This window comes from Marmota marmota, unplaced genomic scaffold, assembly GCF_001458135.2.
Source record: "Marmota marmota marmota unplaced genomic scaffold, marMar, whole genome shotgun sequence".
NCBI classification, from domain to species: domain Eukaryota; kingdom Metazoa; phylum Chordata; class Mammalia; order Rodentia; family Sciuridae; genus Marmota; species Marmota marmota.
In genome coordinates this window covers 5,629,212-5,646,881 of record NW_026000119.1, presented here as the reverse complement: position 1 = coordinate 5,646,881, position 17,670 = coordinate 5,629,212, and the positions used below count along the sequence as shown (strand labels likewise).

The window sequence follows — 17,670 nt, the reverse complement described above, 5'->3', positions numbered from 1 at the left end:
TGCCTCCAGTAACAATTTATGCACTGTTCTTCCAGTGTTCCCATCAATTTCTTCAAGGTTCTTCAGCTACTGATGAAGTCACAATTTCTATGTTGGTTTCATAATGCTACATAATAAATTACCCCCAAACAATAGTGTAAATAGCTGTAAAGACAATTGACTGTTTCTCAGGATACCATACATAGAATGGGTAGTCCTGATGCTTCACATGCTGCCTACTGGGAGGTAGGAATGAGTAGCCAAAACTTCATGCAAATAATAGAAATGTGTATCTTGTCTGAGCTTAATTGACTTTTCTATGATTTCCTATAAGTTTGCCTAAGGACTATTTTTTTCCCTAAGTAATTGACTATTGTGCTCAAGTCAAACAAATTATGACTCAATTAGATTACAAGTACATATATTGAAAAGGAAGTTTGAGACATTTATCACTGAAATATGTAAGTAGGAATAAGGAAAGTAGGAAATCTAAGTCACCATTTATTAAACAGTACAACTATAAAGAGAGAAAATCTATGAGAGCAACTAATAATCAGGTTCTAGAGTCAGAAGAACTTAATCATTCCTTCAATGAATAATTATTGAGCTTCCACTATGTCTCAGGACCTGTTCTAGGTGTTGGGCAATATGAATGCACACAAAAAATTAAGGTTCCCTACTTTCATAATTAATAATAGGGTCATAGAGGTACGAATAAAATGATTAAGAGAAAATTTTCAAAAAGTAATAACCAAATAGAGTGTTATAAAAGATAATATGCAAGAGTGGTGGGGTTCCTTTAGACTTGGTGACCAGGCAAGGTTTCTTAGAAGAGACGACATGGGAGGTGAGTTATGACAAGAATGAGCTACCTAGGAGAAGATCTGGGGCAGAGAAAGAGGGAAGATCCTAATGCACAAACAAGCTTGGCTCATGCAGGGACTGGAAAAAAGGATGGCTGGGCTAGATTGTAGGATGGAGTGTTGTGGCAGAGATGAGGCGGGGCAGTCAGGTAGAGCTCTGAGGCAATCAGAAGGCACTTATTTTCTATTCTAAGCCATTAGACCAATTTAAGCATGATAGTGGCATGATCTGTTTCAAATTTTAAAAGATCGTCTAGCTAACATATTGTTTTTTAACTGTGTGTCTTTAGAAAAGCTACATTATTTTTCTTGGCTTCAGTTTCCTCATTTATAAAATGGAGACAATAACATCATCTATTACATGGAATTGACAGGATTAACTGAAGCTATGCATACAAAGCACTTTGCACACTGCCTGGCACACAAAAATTGTCTAACAAATGTTTTAACCTAAATCACTATTACCACTTTAAGATAATACTGAACAGAACTAAGCATAATTCACTATCTGTATTTATGCCACATCATGACGAATTCTTTAAAAATCCATCCTGATTCCATATTCTCTAATATCGAAAAGCTGGATATCTCCATATTTAATCAACACTTGGCATTTTTCTCTTACCTGAGCCTATAATGCAACCCCAGACTATTTATGTATATGGTCATGTCCCTACTCACCACACTAGATCATTCATCTTTATGTTATCCCCAGATCCTGTATATAAGGTAGGCAGGCAAATAGGTAGGTAGGTGGAAGGTTGAACTAACAAACACATGGAGGATAAAAGTCAGGGGGTAAGAGAAAAGGTGGGACTAATTCAAATTGAAATATTTAAAAGAATTTTTTAAAATAATTAGCATATAAATATGTAATGAAATATCTTGCCATGTTTATTATTTATTTGTACACTTATTTATTGAACACCATCCTGAAGCCATAACAGAAGACATGGCCCTACATAAGCACTTACTGTCCTCCAAACTTGCCTCACCTCTCCTGAAAACCTTTAGCAACATTCTGAGAAACATGAAAGAGGTACTTCTCATATTTACTGAGGTACTGAAGAATTATGGGTAACAGAACCAAAATTATGAAACCACTGTACTTTTCTTAATCTTTGCTTTCTGAATTATGTACTTAGACCTATTTGTGAGCATGCTTCAAGACAGCAGAAAAGTTTACATGTAGGATTCCAATTTCTAGGTTTACAAAGGTCCCCAAGAGTTATGGAAACATTTCCTCAACCATAAAATATGTAAATTGTTTCTACATACTTAAAATTGTTCAGTGGAAGAAAAGTGATCCCATACCCAAATATAGAGGACCATAGAAATTTGAAAAATTGCTGATTCAACTGATAAAATTAGTAAAAGAACAATTTATACGAAAACAAAATCCTTTATTGGAAATTGTTCTATGATATACAAAGGACCTTTCTATGCATCATCTTATTTTTATCTTCACAACAATGCTCTAAGAAAATATGACAGATTTTATGTCTCTATTTTATAGACAGAAAAACAGACACACTAAGTAGATGATTTGCCTCAAGTCTCCAAATCATTAAGTGGCAAAGCTAGAGTGATTACCCAGGGTTTTTCAGTATATCTTCTGTCATCCCAAACTATTTCAATACACCACAAATAGTGAAATTCATGAAAACAAAAAGCATTTTTACTTAGAAAAAGAGGAGTCAGCTATATATAAAATAAATTTGCAAGTCATATTATTAGAATTACTCATGGAATAGTATCAATCCCTTTAAGTAGGACAATATTCCCTTTTTTCATGAATAATATAATTTATTTAAAATTTAGTAGAGGAATTTCTGTTTATTCTGCAACATTACAGATGATTTCAAAATATTATTTAATATTCACCCTCTTACAGTTTGTCTTCTCTCTCTCTCTGGAGAAGTGATATATGATGGTTATGCTCTTTCTTATTCCTCATTTCCTTATCCCTACACACTCAAATTTCTACTCATCAAAAATATATATATAGCTGAAATGAAACATATAACAATATTCCCTTTATATAAGCATAATTCTTCTCTGATAATTAAAATACTGCATACTCCCTAGCTCTAGATAATAATAATAAATTTTTTTTTAATTTTTTTTTATTGGTTGTTCAAAACATTATAAAGCTCTTGACATATCATATTTCATACATTAGATTCAAGTTGGTGATTCTGCAATCTGTATTTGGGGTAAAATTGGGAGTTCATAATAATAAATTTTTTATCTCTTGAATACTTATGTTCTAGACTCTGTCCTACATTCTCCACACTATCAATTCAATTCTTACAAAAAACTTTATGAAGTAGGCATTATCATCATCATCATTGTCATTATCATTATCTAGGTGGAAAAATGGAAGCAGAAAGAGGTTAGGCAACTTATTCTTGACTTTGACTAGAAAATTGGAGAACAAATTTAAACTGCAACAGTAAAGTACAACAATAACATAGCCTCTTGAAAGAGAAACCTCTTCTCGCACCAGTTTCAACCTTTCCTCTACTGGATTCAACCTCCCATAAAGAAAGAATCTCCAACTAAAAGATTTCAACCCCTTCCATGCACGTCTAAGGAATACCAATCTGGGCAACCAGTGACTACACTTCATCTCCAAAGTGCTGGAGGACCCATATGCAAAGTGCCTACAGAAGCTGGCACAATGTATGTAGCTGTCAATTACTGAGTCTTCTATGTGTCTGGCATTATGCTAAGTGCTTTTCTATATATATGCATGCCATAAATGTTAAAACTGTTCTTTTTTTCCCTTGATATGCTAGATCCAAACCTGTTTCTTTGGAAATTAAGTTGGGCAATGGAGAAAATTTCTTTTTATAAAGTCAAGAACTGTTATATCACTGGACATAGAAAACTGCTGTACAGAGGTTGTAAGGAATGACTATTACCCTGATCTCTGATGAGAACCACATGCACACAAGAAAGTAAGAAAGTAAAATATTGATTGGAAGACTGAAGTCTTTGGCTGGTCTTACCACCTAGATTTCCTCTTAAGAAAAAGGAAACTTAATGAACAAAGTTAGAAGCTTATATATAAATTTTTCCAAATCAATTCAGTGAATTATAAAGAAACTCTCTCTTTGAGCCCGTTCAAATGTTATACTTTCTTGACCTTTTCATAGAAATAGATGGTCAAGAAGCAAATGACAATCAATTGTTTAAATTAAATTTTATAAGGAAAAAAAAACTGTGTTCACATATACCATTTCAGAAATCCATATATAATGCAAAAGAAAGTGTATTAGTTTCCCTTGTTAAAACTACAGATTGGAGAAATCTGATCTCAAAATAATGCTGATTCATTTGTTCATTAAATAAGAATTCATTGGGCAAGATCTTATATTCTTTGAGTTAGACAAAGTAAAAATAAAAATGAATAAAACCTCCTTCTAGCTATGGTGCTTACAGTCTACTAAGCAAAACTGATCTCCTTGAAAGCAGCCTTTCTTTAAATATGTCAATGACTTTTTCCAGCCTGCCATGATAAGATCAAGTGACAGAAATGTATGACATTAGCCTGAGAAAAGCCACATCTCTTAAAAGCACTAAGGAGATTTTGTGTGTGTGGTATGTGTTCCTTCATAAAGTTGAATATATTCAGTATCAGTGGACCTCAAAAGAGAGAAAATCTGGGATTTCTACTGAATCTACTAAATTATCCAAATAGATTCCATATCTTTCTCCTTTCCAATCATTCTTCAAATCCTTGTTGATTAATACATTACATCCAAACAAAAAAATGTAGAGCTACTCACAGTAATAGAGAGGGGAAAAGATAGAAAATTATGAATCTACAACTAAGGCAAGGTTCTGGGCTTCCTTGTACATTCCACAGCCAACATAAAAGATATAGATTTTCAGATTATCTGCTCTTTTCCATTGCTCATACCTCCTTTCCCTTCTATTAGCATAGAGAAATGAATTGTCTGCACATTTGCTTGATTCCACTGAGAGGCCTGAATTACTACTTGGAAACATCAATCATGCCTTTAAGATTCATCTCTACTAAAAAGCCTGCTGTGAAATGATAATGCACTAACCTGTCTCCAGTTAATGGCAAAATGATGGTTGCTTGAGAAGAAAACACAATGAAAGATAATCTCATTTCAGGGCTGCAAAATAAGAAAAGAGGCATTTAAAACATTTTAAAAGAAATATTGATATAATACAGATGTATAGCTAAGGCCCAGGTCTCACTGATGGTCCAGACTTCTTTTAAATGGAACTTCCTAAGTAGCTACACTGAGTCTGCTTAACATTATTGCATAAGTCATTTTATATTTAGTCAATACTTGTTGATGCCCAATGCCCCTCCATGGCTCATAGGGGTTTGCATTTAGAAAGAGATTAACTGGAAAGATAAATTTGGGGCTGATGTAAAATCTTTCATAGAAAACGCTTCTTCCCTTAGTGTTAGACTTCATCCCCTTGAAGGAGGCCAGACCCTTCAGAGTGATTATCCTTAACATAAGTAGGGCTAGAAAGCAGCCAGTTTGACCTAATGACCACAATTATGATAAGGGTCCACATACAATTCATCCCAAAGTGAGAATATTTAAAGAGTGTCTTGGAAATTGTAATAAAACGAAAAACTAACACATCACTTTTTCATGAAGTATTTTGACATCTCAAATATTATATTTCCAATCAACAGTAATTGTTCCAGTCAGCTACATCTTTCAGGTCATAGGCAGCTATCTTAAAGAATGTTTCTTGTTTCTAGTATTCAGTGTATTAGAAACTGTTAATAAAATCTGAAACTATTATTAAGATCTGAAACTGAAGATATGAAACTAAGGTCTACAAACTGAAGATCAGAATTGTCTCAAAGGCTCATACATACTTTAAACATCACTCTCTTCAGTAGTCATCTGGTATTCACTTCCTATAATAAGCAAATAAGCTTCCACCAGAAAACTGTATGTTATAGAATTCCAGTTTGCAAACCAGACTAAATGAATATGAGCCTCACTTTCTTCGACAGTTGCATTGAAATAATTCATTGCTTTTGATCAAAACTATGTGACGTTCTCTGCACACCATAGGATTAAATCAGAAAATTTATAAACAACTGTCTGTTTTGTTTTGACATGTAAGGACATAGGAGGGTCTTGTTTCTTTTTCTTCCCTAGGCAATTTTACCTCAGACCTTGTCCAGAAATGAGAGTGCTATACTTGGCTTCTTAAGCAGGGGACTGATGATTGAACATGGACAGGCATACATTTTTATAGGGATAACTTTACTGCTGCCAATAACTGAAAGCAAGGATTGCCTAGGCCTCTACAGATTGTTTGAAGTTACTTGCAACATGACTTTCAAAATGTTTTGATCATCCAAGCCTGTTTTACAGAAAACATTTGGGCTAACAAGACTGAAAGAAGCAATATTTAATGATACAGTTCCTATTCATGTCCTTTCCATTATCTTGATAAACTCGCATTTGCTCATTGCATTTCTTTTCCTTAAAAAAAAGAGAGGGAAAAAAGCCTACTATTTCAGGGTTATTTTTAAATAAGAGATGCCACTAATTCCTGGTTACCTCTAAATAAGAGAGTAAGCTGGATTTTGTAGCAGTAATGCTTTTTATAGGAAAAGAAACCAGTCTTTCCTAGTGAAGCTTATTGCATATATAGAACAGTTAAATTTTAAACCAGCCACACACCCACACATTGTGTAAACACAAGTCATTTCTTTAAACACACACACAAGTGCTTTTTCTGGTAGTGGGTTATTAACACATGTTCACTTGAAGTTTTCCAACACTTTTTTTTCTCTTAAATGAGGACCTCTACAATAGTAAGAATTGTGTGAAATGGAAAATATATTATGGATACTATTAGCATAAAATTAATTTTTAATGTGATAAATTATAAGAAAGCATAACTGAAATTCAAAACAGATGAAAATTCAAAAAGGAAAAGACATTTGGAATAGTATTTGAAGATGCTTCCCCAGAGTCTGAGCCAAGTTTTTGGGATCCAGATAAAATAAGCCCTCAAGGACTGAACAGCTGTCCTAATAACATGTGTGCAATAACCTCCTTGAGGCACTTAAAAATCAACATTTCAGAAAAAGGTTTTTTCCTGCAAAAGGTTTTGTAAAGGAGAAATTCTACATTTTGATCTACTTTCTCTCCATTGCCAAGAAAAGTAAAGTGGGAAAAATACCTCACAAATCTCTCAGTAAGTTGCTGGACAAAATTATAAATTTCAATCCAGTTATTTGCCACACTCCCAGACCTGAAAAAAAAAAAGAAATTAAACTGATCAGAAAAATAAAACTAAAATACAAACATTTATTTAGTACTACCAAGACCAACCCTGGCTGCCCTCCTTTTCAAGCAAAGTGAGTATACCCTCCCCCAGTAACTTTGGTGCTACCAGAGCCAAGGACATTAGCCAATCTGGGGGGGCTCTCCCCCTGCTAATTGTTTGGAGCAGGACTTAGCTTTTCACAATAAACACAAAAGCCTTTTTCGCACAAAATGCAAACCATATTGGGCTGTTAAGGCTTTTCCTTGCTCCAATGAAAGCAATGTGATCAGGATAAAACTAAGGAAACTTCAGACAGCCTGTGTGTGCTGGGTGGGTTAGGATCAAGGGACAGAGAGTCCCTGGGACAAGAATGCCACCCCAGGTGGTCACACTCACATTTCCCAAGAGGCTCCCAAACTGGCAAGCAGTAAATATAGTCCACCTCTCCAGAGGGCCCAGTAGCCTTGGGTTCCCATCACCACCACTCCATCCCTCTCCAGCCTACATAGATCCAAAAGCGCTTGCCTTGGAAAGGAGATAGCAACAGGGCACCCATCCGCGGGTTTCCAACACCCCTCCCCAGGGCGCACATGCTCATCTCCACCTCCCTAGCTGCCGGTGATCCAGTGCCGCCCTCACCAGGAGACCCTGGCCTCCTTCCGCACTCACTTGTCCAAGACGAAGTAGAGATCAAAGGCTCTTCTGCAAGACGGCTGCTCCTGCGCGTGCAGCAGCCCCCCAGGACCGCTGAGCACCACAATCCACAGCCCTGGGAACAGCCAGCTCCCGGAGCTGCGGGCCGCAGACCGTCGGGTCACCATCCTGTGGCCGGGGGGCCTTAGACTCCCTCCTGCTCTTAGCCCCCTGGGCTCGGCAGGGTAAATAAGCAACCGAGGCTGGAGTCACCAGGGACTGGCTCTGGGATGGGAGCGCTGAGAGCAGCTGGGGCGCCGGCGCCCGGGTCAGCTGGACCCACCAACTGATAGAGGGAGGGAGAGAGGGAGAGAGGGAGAGAGGGAGGTCCTGAGAGGACAAAGGGAGTCTCCGCAGCAGCCACAGCTGCCGCCGGAACTCTTGACGAATCCCAGTGGAAGCGCGATCCAGTCCTCCCCCTCCCGATTCCGGAGAGTTCCTGCAGACAATAAAGGCCCACAGCGACAGCTCGCAAGACAAGTTCCTCCCCGGCCCCTGGCCGAGCCTCTAGCGCCGGTCTCGGACCCGAACAGAGAGTCCCATCCGCCCGGAAGGCTAAAGTCTGGCCGCTACGGTGAGCTCCGGGACAGGCGCCCCACGATCGCGGCGACCGCCAAACAAACTTAGAGTGGAGACCCTCCTCTTTTGGTTTTCTTCCTCCCACGGCCCAACTCCCCTCCGCGCTGCAAAACTTTCTTCCCTGTGCTCGGCTTGGATCCCTCACAGCTGGGCCAGGCCGTCCCCTTAAGCTGAGGAGGCGGAGCGTGCCCTGGGGCCAGCGGCTTGACAGAAGCCCCGCCAAGACCCAGAGCGCCCTGGGGCCAGCTCCGGGCTAATGTGTCAGTGTGCGCCGGAGGCGGGCGGGGCCGGGTCTGAAGCCCGCAGAGCTACGCGCTCACACTTGTGGGTTCGTGCCGAGCTGGAGCTGACTAACGCTTGCCAGATTTTGAAAGGGGGAGAGGAGTTGAGAAAAACAAATGTCCTCTAGAAATTAAACATACCCGCAGATCCTGCAGGCCTGGCCTATTTCCCTCAGCTGTGCTGGAACAGCCCTCTGAGAGGTCGGAAGACCTAAGGCCAGCAATTCCCTGGGAGGTGGTGACTTGCTCGGACCACACTCAGCCCCTCCCCACCCCCACACACGCACTTCTACCTGCCATGCATGTGTTTGAGAAAGCAAACTTCCTCTTCCTTTTTTTTTTTTTTTTTTAATTTTATAGCAGCATCTCACCTAGCCAAGAAAGGGTGGGAAGGGGGGAGGAGAAGGAGGGAGCGGACTTCTTTAGGAATAAAAAGTTATACCTCAAAATACTTTGACCTGTCATTCACCCCAAGCTCCAGATTTGAGAATTTCATCTTGGAAATGATAATTGATTAAGGAGATGGACATGTGTAACCTGATTTTAAGCATTACACAATGAATACGTATATGGAAACATCGACATTATTATGAACCATTTTTATGTTTTTATAGATCACTTAAAAATAAATTTAACTAATTATAAAATAATTTGATCTTAGTGCAAGCTAGTTTACCCTACACAAACTCCTGCAGAAATTTGAAGTCTGTGTGCAATTTCTCTTCTTATTCATTCTGCACCTCCCTTGGTTAAGACTAATTTCAGAACTTGCAGCTTCACAGGCATACCAATGATTGACAGTAATATGAGATGCTACCTCATAGTTTTTATTTTAAAAGTCAATGCTTTATGATACAAAGTTCACATCCTACTTACACACTGCCTTTTAGTAATTCTTCTGTTTGTTGCTATGTGTTTTTAACTTTTACATTATCTTGATATGCAGTCAGGTCTGTCAGCTCTGTGAGGATAGAAACCAGTCATTTAACAAATATATTTTGAGTACCTGCTATGTGCCAGACGCTGTTCTAGAAGTGACAGTGCACTGGGCAAGAAGACAAGACCACTCATTCATGAAGCTACAGCGTGGTCTCCATTTTCAATTGCAGTAGTAATCTAAACAGAATCCAAGACATTATATACCTTTAGCAAGTAATGCCATATCAATATATGACTGAATAAAATCTGTGAAAAAAAATGTCTGCCAAAAATGGTGACAGCAGGTTTCAAGTTAAACAGTGAAGAAATACAAGATGTGAGACTAACCATGTACTCTATCCTCATGATGAAGTATTTTAAACACATATTTATTGGCTTCTTGATTCATTGCCACCTTGTCTTTTGGACTCTACAAATTGGCCTAAGAATCTATCTTCTAGGCCTAAACTAAAGCAAAATACCTTTATTTTAAAACTTTTTTCTTCAAACTCTCAGAGTTTCTTAGAATTTTCTGTTCTTGGTCCACCAAGTTCTTTCCTGATGACACATCCAGCTGAGGTGGTAGCTGACATATAAAGCATATTACCTTTTTTTTTTGGCCTGAGTAATGAATTCAGCCCAGTTCTAGAGCTTTTTGCATTTCACTCACTTGTTCATGTAAGATCTGTAGCAAAGGAGGACATGTCCTCACCTAGCACAGACCAAGGATTAACCAAATAACTTCCATCTAATAAATGTTTGTGGGAAGGCCCTTATTTACTAGGGCAACCAGATGTCCAGATTTGTTGCAGGCTGTGGGGTATCCAAGGACAGGGGATTTTTAGTACTAAAACTGGGACAATTCCTGGGATAGTCCCTGGCAAATAAGACTGCTGCTCAGGCTTTTTGCAAGCAATAGTGAGTAAAGATAAAAGCCAGATCAGCCTCAGGGGTTTCTCCAAGCCTTGAAGGAGTGACTGACGGCAGCAGCAGCACTTCCCCTTCTCTTCCATGAGTGAGCAGAGGAAAGGACAAGGGGCCCTGTGTCAGCCAGAGACTAACCAAACAAGGTTTCAAAATGACTTTTGTACCATGATAGGCATCTTGGGACCCTGTTTAACCTTAAATTTTAAGTCAAAAATGGGAAAAGAAACACAAATTTTTAAGGATGGGGGAGAGAGAGAAAGAGAATGAAACTTTAGACTGAATTGTTTAGATAAATAAAACAAAAATATTTTTGTATCAAATTATATGGGTGTCTGCTAAAGTATTTTGCTTCACAATCCATTCATGCCTTCGATCTTTGAAAATTATTCTTGGTATCAAATCACACTTTTAAGTCAATGTTAGAATATATCACTTTATTACCAAAAAAATCCTAATAAACCCCAAGGCATTTTAAATTCAGGTGAATGAAGCTAGAATAGCAAGAGACTGACATTCTGATGATTACTAGTTGTAAACTATCATTGTTAAATTCTTCCATTTAAAGAGATCCTGTGGACTTGTACTCCATCTTATATGTTAAATTCTTCTCCTTGAAGAGCTCCTTGGAACTTGTATTCAATTTTATATAATTATTTATTAACTGATTTTTATTTAACAGATGTTTATTTATACATACTATGTATCTGGTAATATTCTAAGTACAAATGTTAGACTCTCTCAAGAAGTATACATTTCCAATCTATCATCAATTTATTTCTATTGTCTCCAACCCAATAAACAACAAAATTGAAAATAAACAACAACAATAAAGAAATTTAAAAAGTATCCTTGAGTTTTAAAAAATCATAATCTATATCATTTCAAGTATGATTGTATGGCCTCCGTGATGATAGACATGAGTCTTCTAGAAGTCAAGAGCCACACTGGAAGTGATTCACAGTCACATCATATGGGAAATGATTCATTACATGATATCTACAGTGATTCAGAGGAAGAAAATAAATCTTTACTACCTATAGGAGACAAAGCTTATTTCAACTTTTATCAGGTATAGTTATTAAAGAAGTAAATTTCCCCTATGTCTGAACTAGTTTCTAAGAGTGAATAAAATGCTTTTGGAAAATGCAATTCCTTCTAAATTAACAACTCTATGTATAACAACAAGGAATGTTAACCAAGCTCAGAGAAAATGATTACCAACACATGCCTTTAGAATCAATTTGTTTTAAATCCAGTTTATCAGACCAAACTTGAGACTGAGAGTGCATATAGGAGGTGCATTGGGCCTTACCCTCAGAAGCAAAACCTATGAAGGATGAGGGGAACAGGAATGGTCAGTAGGAAGGTAGAACCATGATATAATTGCAAATTAGACTTCAGCCAACCTCAAGGTGAGGATATCTGAAGCTGGGATGTTCTCTCATAGTTGTCCTAAATTGAATGAGGCAAGGGGACTGGGATTTTGTGTCCCCTCATTGACAAGTCATTAAATGCGGGCTGTATCTTTATGAGGAACATAAGCAGCTTCCTTTGACTTAAGGGCAATTTTGAAGAGGGACTTAGCTATGAGCCGGGAAAGTCCTGGGGTGGAGAAATTAGTATGTCCTGAAGGAAGAATCTAAGTGATGCAACTATAGCATCTACAACTACAACATCCAGAGCACCCACAAAATCCAAGGTACCTGGAAGTTAGCTTGATGAAAGTCCTCTCTCACATATAAGGTCAGGCCTTCACAAGACAGCTCAAGCTTGGCTTGGCATTCTGAAATGATAAAGTCATGCAGTGGTATCCCTTCTCTCATGCCTTCTATTTAGCCCTGATTCAGGTCATTTTCTTACTTTTCAATGCAATTAGTTTAATAGTGTTTTGTCTCCCCATATCTCCTACATACTTCAATGTGAATTTTTTGAAGTGCAAACTGATCACATGTTCACACACCTAGTTATTGCCAATGCAAAATCATTTCCTAACAATTTAAGGACCTATATAACTCTATACCCTCACCTTTAACAAGTCTAGTCCTCTCAAGTACTCTGTGATCCAGAAACCATGATAATCACTGTTCCCCTCAAATGAACAATTTACACCTTTGAATCTTACCTCATTTTATAATCCAATTTCCCTAACACCATGTTCCAGGTATCAAGTGTTACCTCCTCTTTTTCTTCCTTTCAATTCCCTTACTGAACAATTCAGGTCAAAAGACACTAGGCAGGGCCAACCAAATGGCTATCAGGGTAGAGAGAAGCTATATTTGTGCAGAGTAGGTTATCAGAGGATGAGCACAGTGAGGAAACTGTCCCCATGGTGTAGGGAGAGGTAACCTGGGATGGGATATTGGAACCTGAGAAGGGTGAGGAAGATGCCCGCATGGCAAGGTGGTGGGCCAGAATGAAGAGTCAAAAAACAAACCAGCTGAGAAGGTTACCTTGCAAGGGGGTAATAGGGAGACACTGAAGTTTGTGAACCTAAGCAAGATGAGGAGTGCTGCTTCCGTCGGGGGAAAGCTCATTGTGGAGTGCTTGGAGCCCAAGCATAGACTCATGCAAACTTGAGGACAGCAACTTACCTCAATGTCAGAGCATGAGGGAAGAAAGCAGAGTCAGGGCAACAAAATGAAGGGTATAAGAGCCTAGGCATTTGAAGAGGAATTCTGGACAAGGGACACAGCCCAGAGTAGGGTATCTGAACTAGAAGAGGTCAGGAGAGCTTCAGAACAAGGTCATGAAAGTGAGGGACACCGGCATAGGAGATCAAGATTATTTATGAAACCTTACCTAACTGCTTCAGTTCTCTCCTTTATATCTCAACAGATCTTATTCTTCTCATAGGTCCTCAGTGCAGCCTGACATGACTTGATTCATAACTCATTTTTCAAATTCTAGTCATTTTATTGCTTATCAGTGAAGCGAGGCTGGGTACTAGAAAAAAAGAAAACAGAAACTGTGGATACCAAGAATGAACTCATTCACTACTCACAAATTTCCATTGGAACACATCTCTCCACCCACCAGAAAAAACTGAAAAAAAAAATAAGACATTTCCTAGACTCCTGTACAGGCAAGTTTTCTCATGGTTCAGGGTCCACCCATATACACTTATGCGAGACTTTGACTCAGAACTGGGTTACAAAAAAAAAAAAAAGAACTGGATCACAAGACGTTTTAGTTAGCTTTCTTGTCATTGTGACCAAAAGACCTGACAAGAACAACTTTAGAGAAGAAAAAGTTTATTCGGGGCTCACAGTTTCAGAGGTCTCAGTCCACAGATGGCTGAATTTGTTGCTCTGGCTCTTAGATGAGGCAGAACAACATGGTGGAAGGGTGTGGCAAAGAAAAAAAAACAGCTCAGGATATGGCACCAGAAAGCAGAGAAAGCTCTGCTCACCAGGGACAAATTATAAACCCCAAAGGCATACCCTCTGTGCCTCACCTCATCCAGCCATTACCCTACTTGCCTACAGTTATCTCCCATTCAATGCATTCAAGTGGACTAACGCACCAATTGGGTTAAGGCTCCCATAATCTAATTGTTTCGCCTCTAAATTTTATTGGTTTGTGGAGACACCACATACCCAAATCATAACACATGAGGAGAGAGGGAGAACATGGAGCGTGGTTCTTGCTGGTTCAGGTCATAACACAGGCAGAGCTCAGGACAGTGGGCAGCTCCCTTGAAGCTAATGTTGGAGTACAATTTGGGGAACTTTTCTTCAGCAATGCACAGAAGCCTGTGAGTTATTTATTCCTCTTAATATATTATTTTTATTGAATGTAATGACAGTAGATTCTGGTTTCAAAGACATTAACATAATCTTATAAAATTTTAGTCAGTTTGTCATTTTTAATTATGATGAAAATATGATAAATAAAAAGATAACAAATTGTGAATTTTTCAATTATCCATTGCTTTCATTAGATACTATTCCATGGAAGAAAAAACAAAGTTAGATTTGAGCTGGCCTAACACGTGGGAGGTACTAGGTTCAATCCCCAGCACCACATTAAAGATAAATAAAGGTATATCGTGTCAAAAAGGAAAAAAAAAAGTTAGATTTGAGGAGGAGGAATAGGTAGAGGAGGTGGTCCAACATGCTGCATAGAGAAGTTTACCACATGAGTAAAAATCTCTTAAATTACCTAAACACGAAACACAAAAGCAGGGATTTTACTTAACAAAAGTCAAAGAATGATATTGATAGATATAGATAGAAGCAGCTCACAAGGAAGACAAAGCAAGTTAAGGAATGCTTAAAATGACCAAGGACATAAATAATCTTTCAATCTGCTACTCCCTGATTAAACAAATTCCATATTTCTTTCTACTTCTAAGAGGTTACAATATAGGATAACTTAGAAGAATTTAAATTATAATAGTAATATTTATTTATGTTATGATAATGATATGGTACTTGCAAAATAATAACAGAAACAAATTTGATAACCATTTATAGTTTTAAGGTGCTTCTATATACATTGTCTTTTTCAGAAACACATTTCCAATTTCAAACCAGCTGACCTTTGAGACATTAAAAGTTAACATTTTTAGGCCAGGCACAGCGATGTGCACCTGTTATCCCAGCAATTCAGGAGACTGAGGCAGAAAAATTGCAAGTTCAAGGTCAGCCTCAGTAATTTAGTGAGGCCCTATCTCAAAATAAATAAATAAATAAATAACTAGGAGCTAGGGATGTAGGTCAGTAGGATAGCACTCTAGTACTAGGTTTAGTCCCTAGTACCAAAAGAAAAAAAAAATTAAGAGTGTTCAATCTTAATTTCTCCTTATCCAATACCTTCCTCAAAAGAAAGGAACAAAAAAGACTGGATAATCCTGACGATGGTACTTAAAAGAACATGCGTTCAACCAATGCACTCAGCTAAAGGAATTCAAGCTGAGCTCTCCTGTTCTCTTGCCTACAATGTACCATGGTTAAGGGGTACCTTGTAACTAAGTCCCCACCATTTTCATAGAGAGAAAAAAAAACATAACTCTTTCAAGATAAGCACTAATTTAAAGACTTTATAGGCTACATGAAAGAGAAAAAAATTTTACTTGTTTATATAACATTTTTAACAGTCACAGTGTTTCTGCTCCAAGATATTTCAGCTTTGGATATTTAACTACTTTTTTAAGATAAAAAAAAATCGAAATGTAATTTTGCTCTTTGGAGTGACTACCATAAGTACTACAATTAAAAAGATTTTTTTTCATATTCTGGAGGCCTTGTGTTTCTCATGGAAACCACTTGATTAGTGCATATCCAACTTTATCTTAACAGCACATATGGCACATAGATTATCTATCCCAGTTTTCTTGGGAAGTTCTTTGTAATGAGTGGTAGGAAAGTTGTCAATCCCCAAATGGCCAATGGGTTGCATATGTAACAAACTTGGCTAGCAAAAATATCAAAGTGAATTCAATAATACTGGACCACAAGTGACGATATTTTTTAAAGATTAGTATTTCAGAAGTTTGCTTTTAACACTGATCTTCATACAGAATTAACACTTCTTCATCAAATAAAGGGATAATTTGAAGAAATCCATGTACATAAATGTATTAATCAAATAATTATTTAATGCCTACTCTCTGCAAAGCAGAGATCTGTGCTTTTTGGAATATATAAGATCTATTAAAATTGATATCCTAGTTGGATATTCTACTTATTGAGCTAAGGGCTCAGGGCTTCACTACTTACCCAGGATGACCTTGAAGTCCTGCCCCGAAGTGATCCTCTTGCCTCAGCTTTCTGAGTACTTGGAACTCTTAGCACGCACCACCACTCTGAACTAAAATTGTTTCAACCATTCATCTTATACTGTGTCCAGTATATTCTCTTAACAAGCCATATGACAACAAATTACAATAAAGTTGATATAAAAGTAGCTTTTATAGAATTTGCTTGAGAAAAAAAGCAGCAATCACCCTAAACCCTACCCCAGCCTTCATTCAAAAGAGTGGAAACATAGAGACGTGAATGTAGAGCTATGGGAAATGGGCAGGGGTGGGGTGGGCATTTACTTTTATTGGAGCTCTGGGTGTATATAAAGAGATGGAAAAGAAAGTAAAATTACAAATATGGTCCAAGCCAGATCTTGTAGGAGGCATTCAGTCAATCCTATTACCTGTTTTTGTCAATAAAGTTTTATTGGACCCAGTCATACCCATTTGCTTATATATTGTGACTACTTTTTTGCTATATTAGCAATGTTGAATAGTTGAGGTAGAGACCATATGGCTTACATGCCTAAAATATTTACTATTTGGCCTGTAATAATAATAAAAAGTTTACCAAATTTTGCTTTGATAAAAACCTTTAATTATGTGAACAATTTTGTGTAGACAAAATAGAGACAATAACAAATTTTCAACATCAAAAAGGTTAGACCAGAGCCATTAAAAAAAAAAAAAAACAGGGATAGTCAGATCGACATCATAAGACAAATTAGAGAAGAAAGACAAGAAGGAGCTGAGAATTCTTAAAACTATATTTGAAACATAAAATTTAGTAGTTTATTTTTATTTGTGTTCAATGAAATATGAAAGCCCACATTGTCTCAAAACTATAAATTTCAAAGTAAAATTGGAAGAACTTTTAAGAGTGGTGAGGCAAGGATATTTCTATGCCTGGGAGAGAAACGTACAGTCTCGGGTAAGCTCTGTCTGGAAAAAAGCCAAAGATGGGGAAGTTGTGCGTGAGTTGTGCGTGGGAAGGCTGAGAGGAAACAGCACATGGGAAATTTCACTGTTGGAATGGTGTCTCATAAGGTCTTGGCAGTAAATAGTGAGCCAACCTTTCCAACTCAATTCATAAGGTTCACCCCCAAACTAAAAATAAATTTGGTTTCAGTAATAGATACCAATGTGAACAAAGTAAGGGCACAAGAAAACATACTAGTAAGCCATAAAGTGTCCCATGAAAACTAAGGACAAAAACACAGTGGCACTTACAAATGGGTCTAGACTCCAATTTTTAAAGCTAATATCTCAAATAAAAATTTCAGGGAAGATTTTATAGTGATGGCAGCAGAGGCATGACCACATGCTATATCATCACAATATGGCAGACAGGGCTCAAGGAGGTAAAAGGACATTTCCTAAACATGATGAGCTA

At 37.7% G+C, this 17,670-nt stretch overlaps 1 protein-coding gene across 1 annotated transcript in view; it reads right to left on the bottom strand.

Annotated features, from left to right (window-relative positions):
* The window catches only part of Antxr2 (ANTXR cell adhesion molecule 2), a 135,206-nt gene extending 126,928 nt beyond the window's left edge, over positions 1–8,278 (bottom strand). The window contains exons 1-3 of the mRNA XM_015499160.2: positions 7,806–8,278; positions 7,050–7,121; positions 4,922–4,993 (exon numbers count right to left, since the gene is read on the bottom strand). Coding sequence (XP_015354646.1) covers positions 4,922–4,993; positions 7,050–7,121; positions 7,806–7,957 — 296 coding nt within the window. The 5' untranslated portion in view covers positions 7,958–8,278. The remainder of the gene's footprint in view (positions 1–4,921; positions 4,994–7,049; positions 7,122–7,805) is intronic.
* Positions 8,279–17,670: the final 9,392 nt, after the last annotated feature.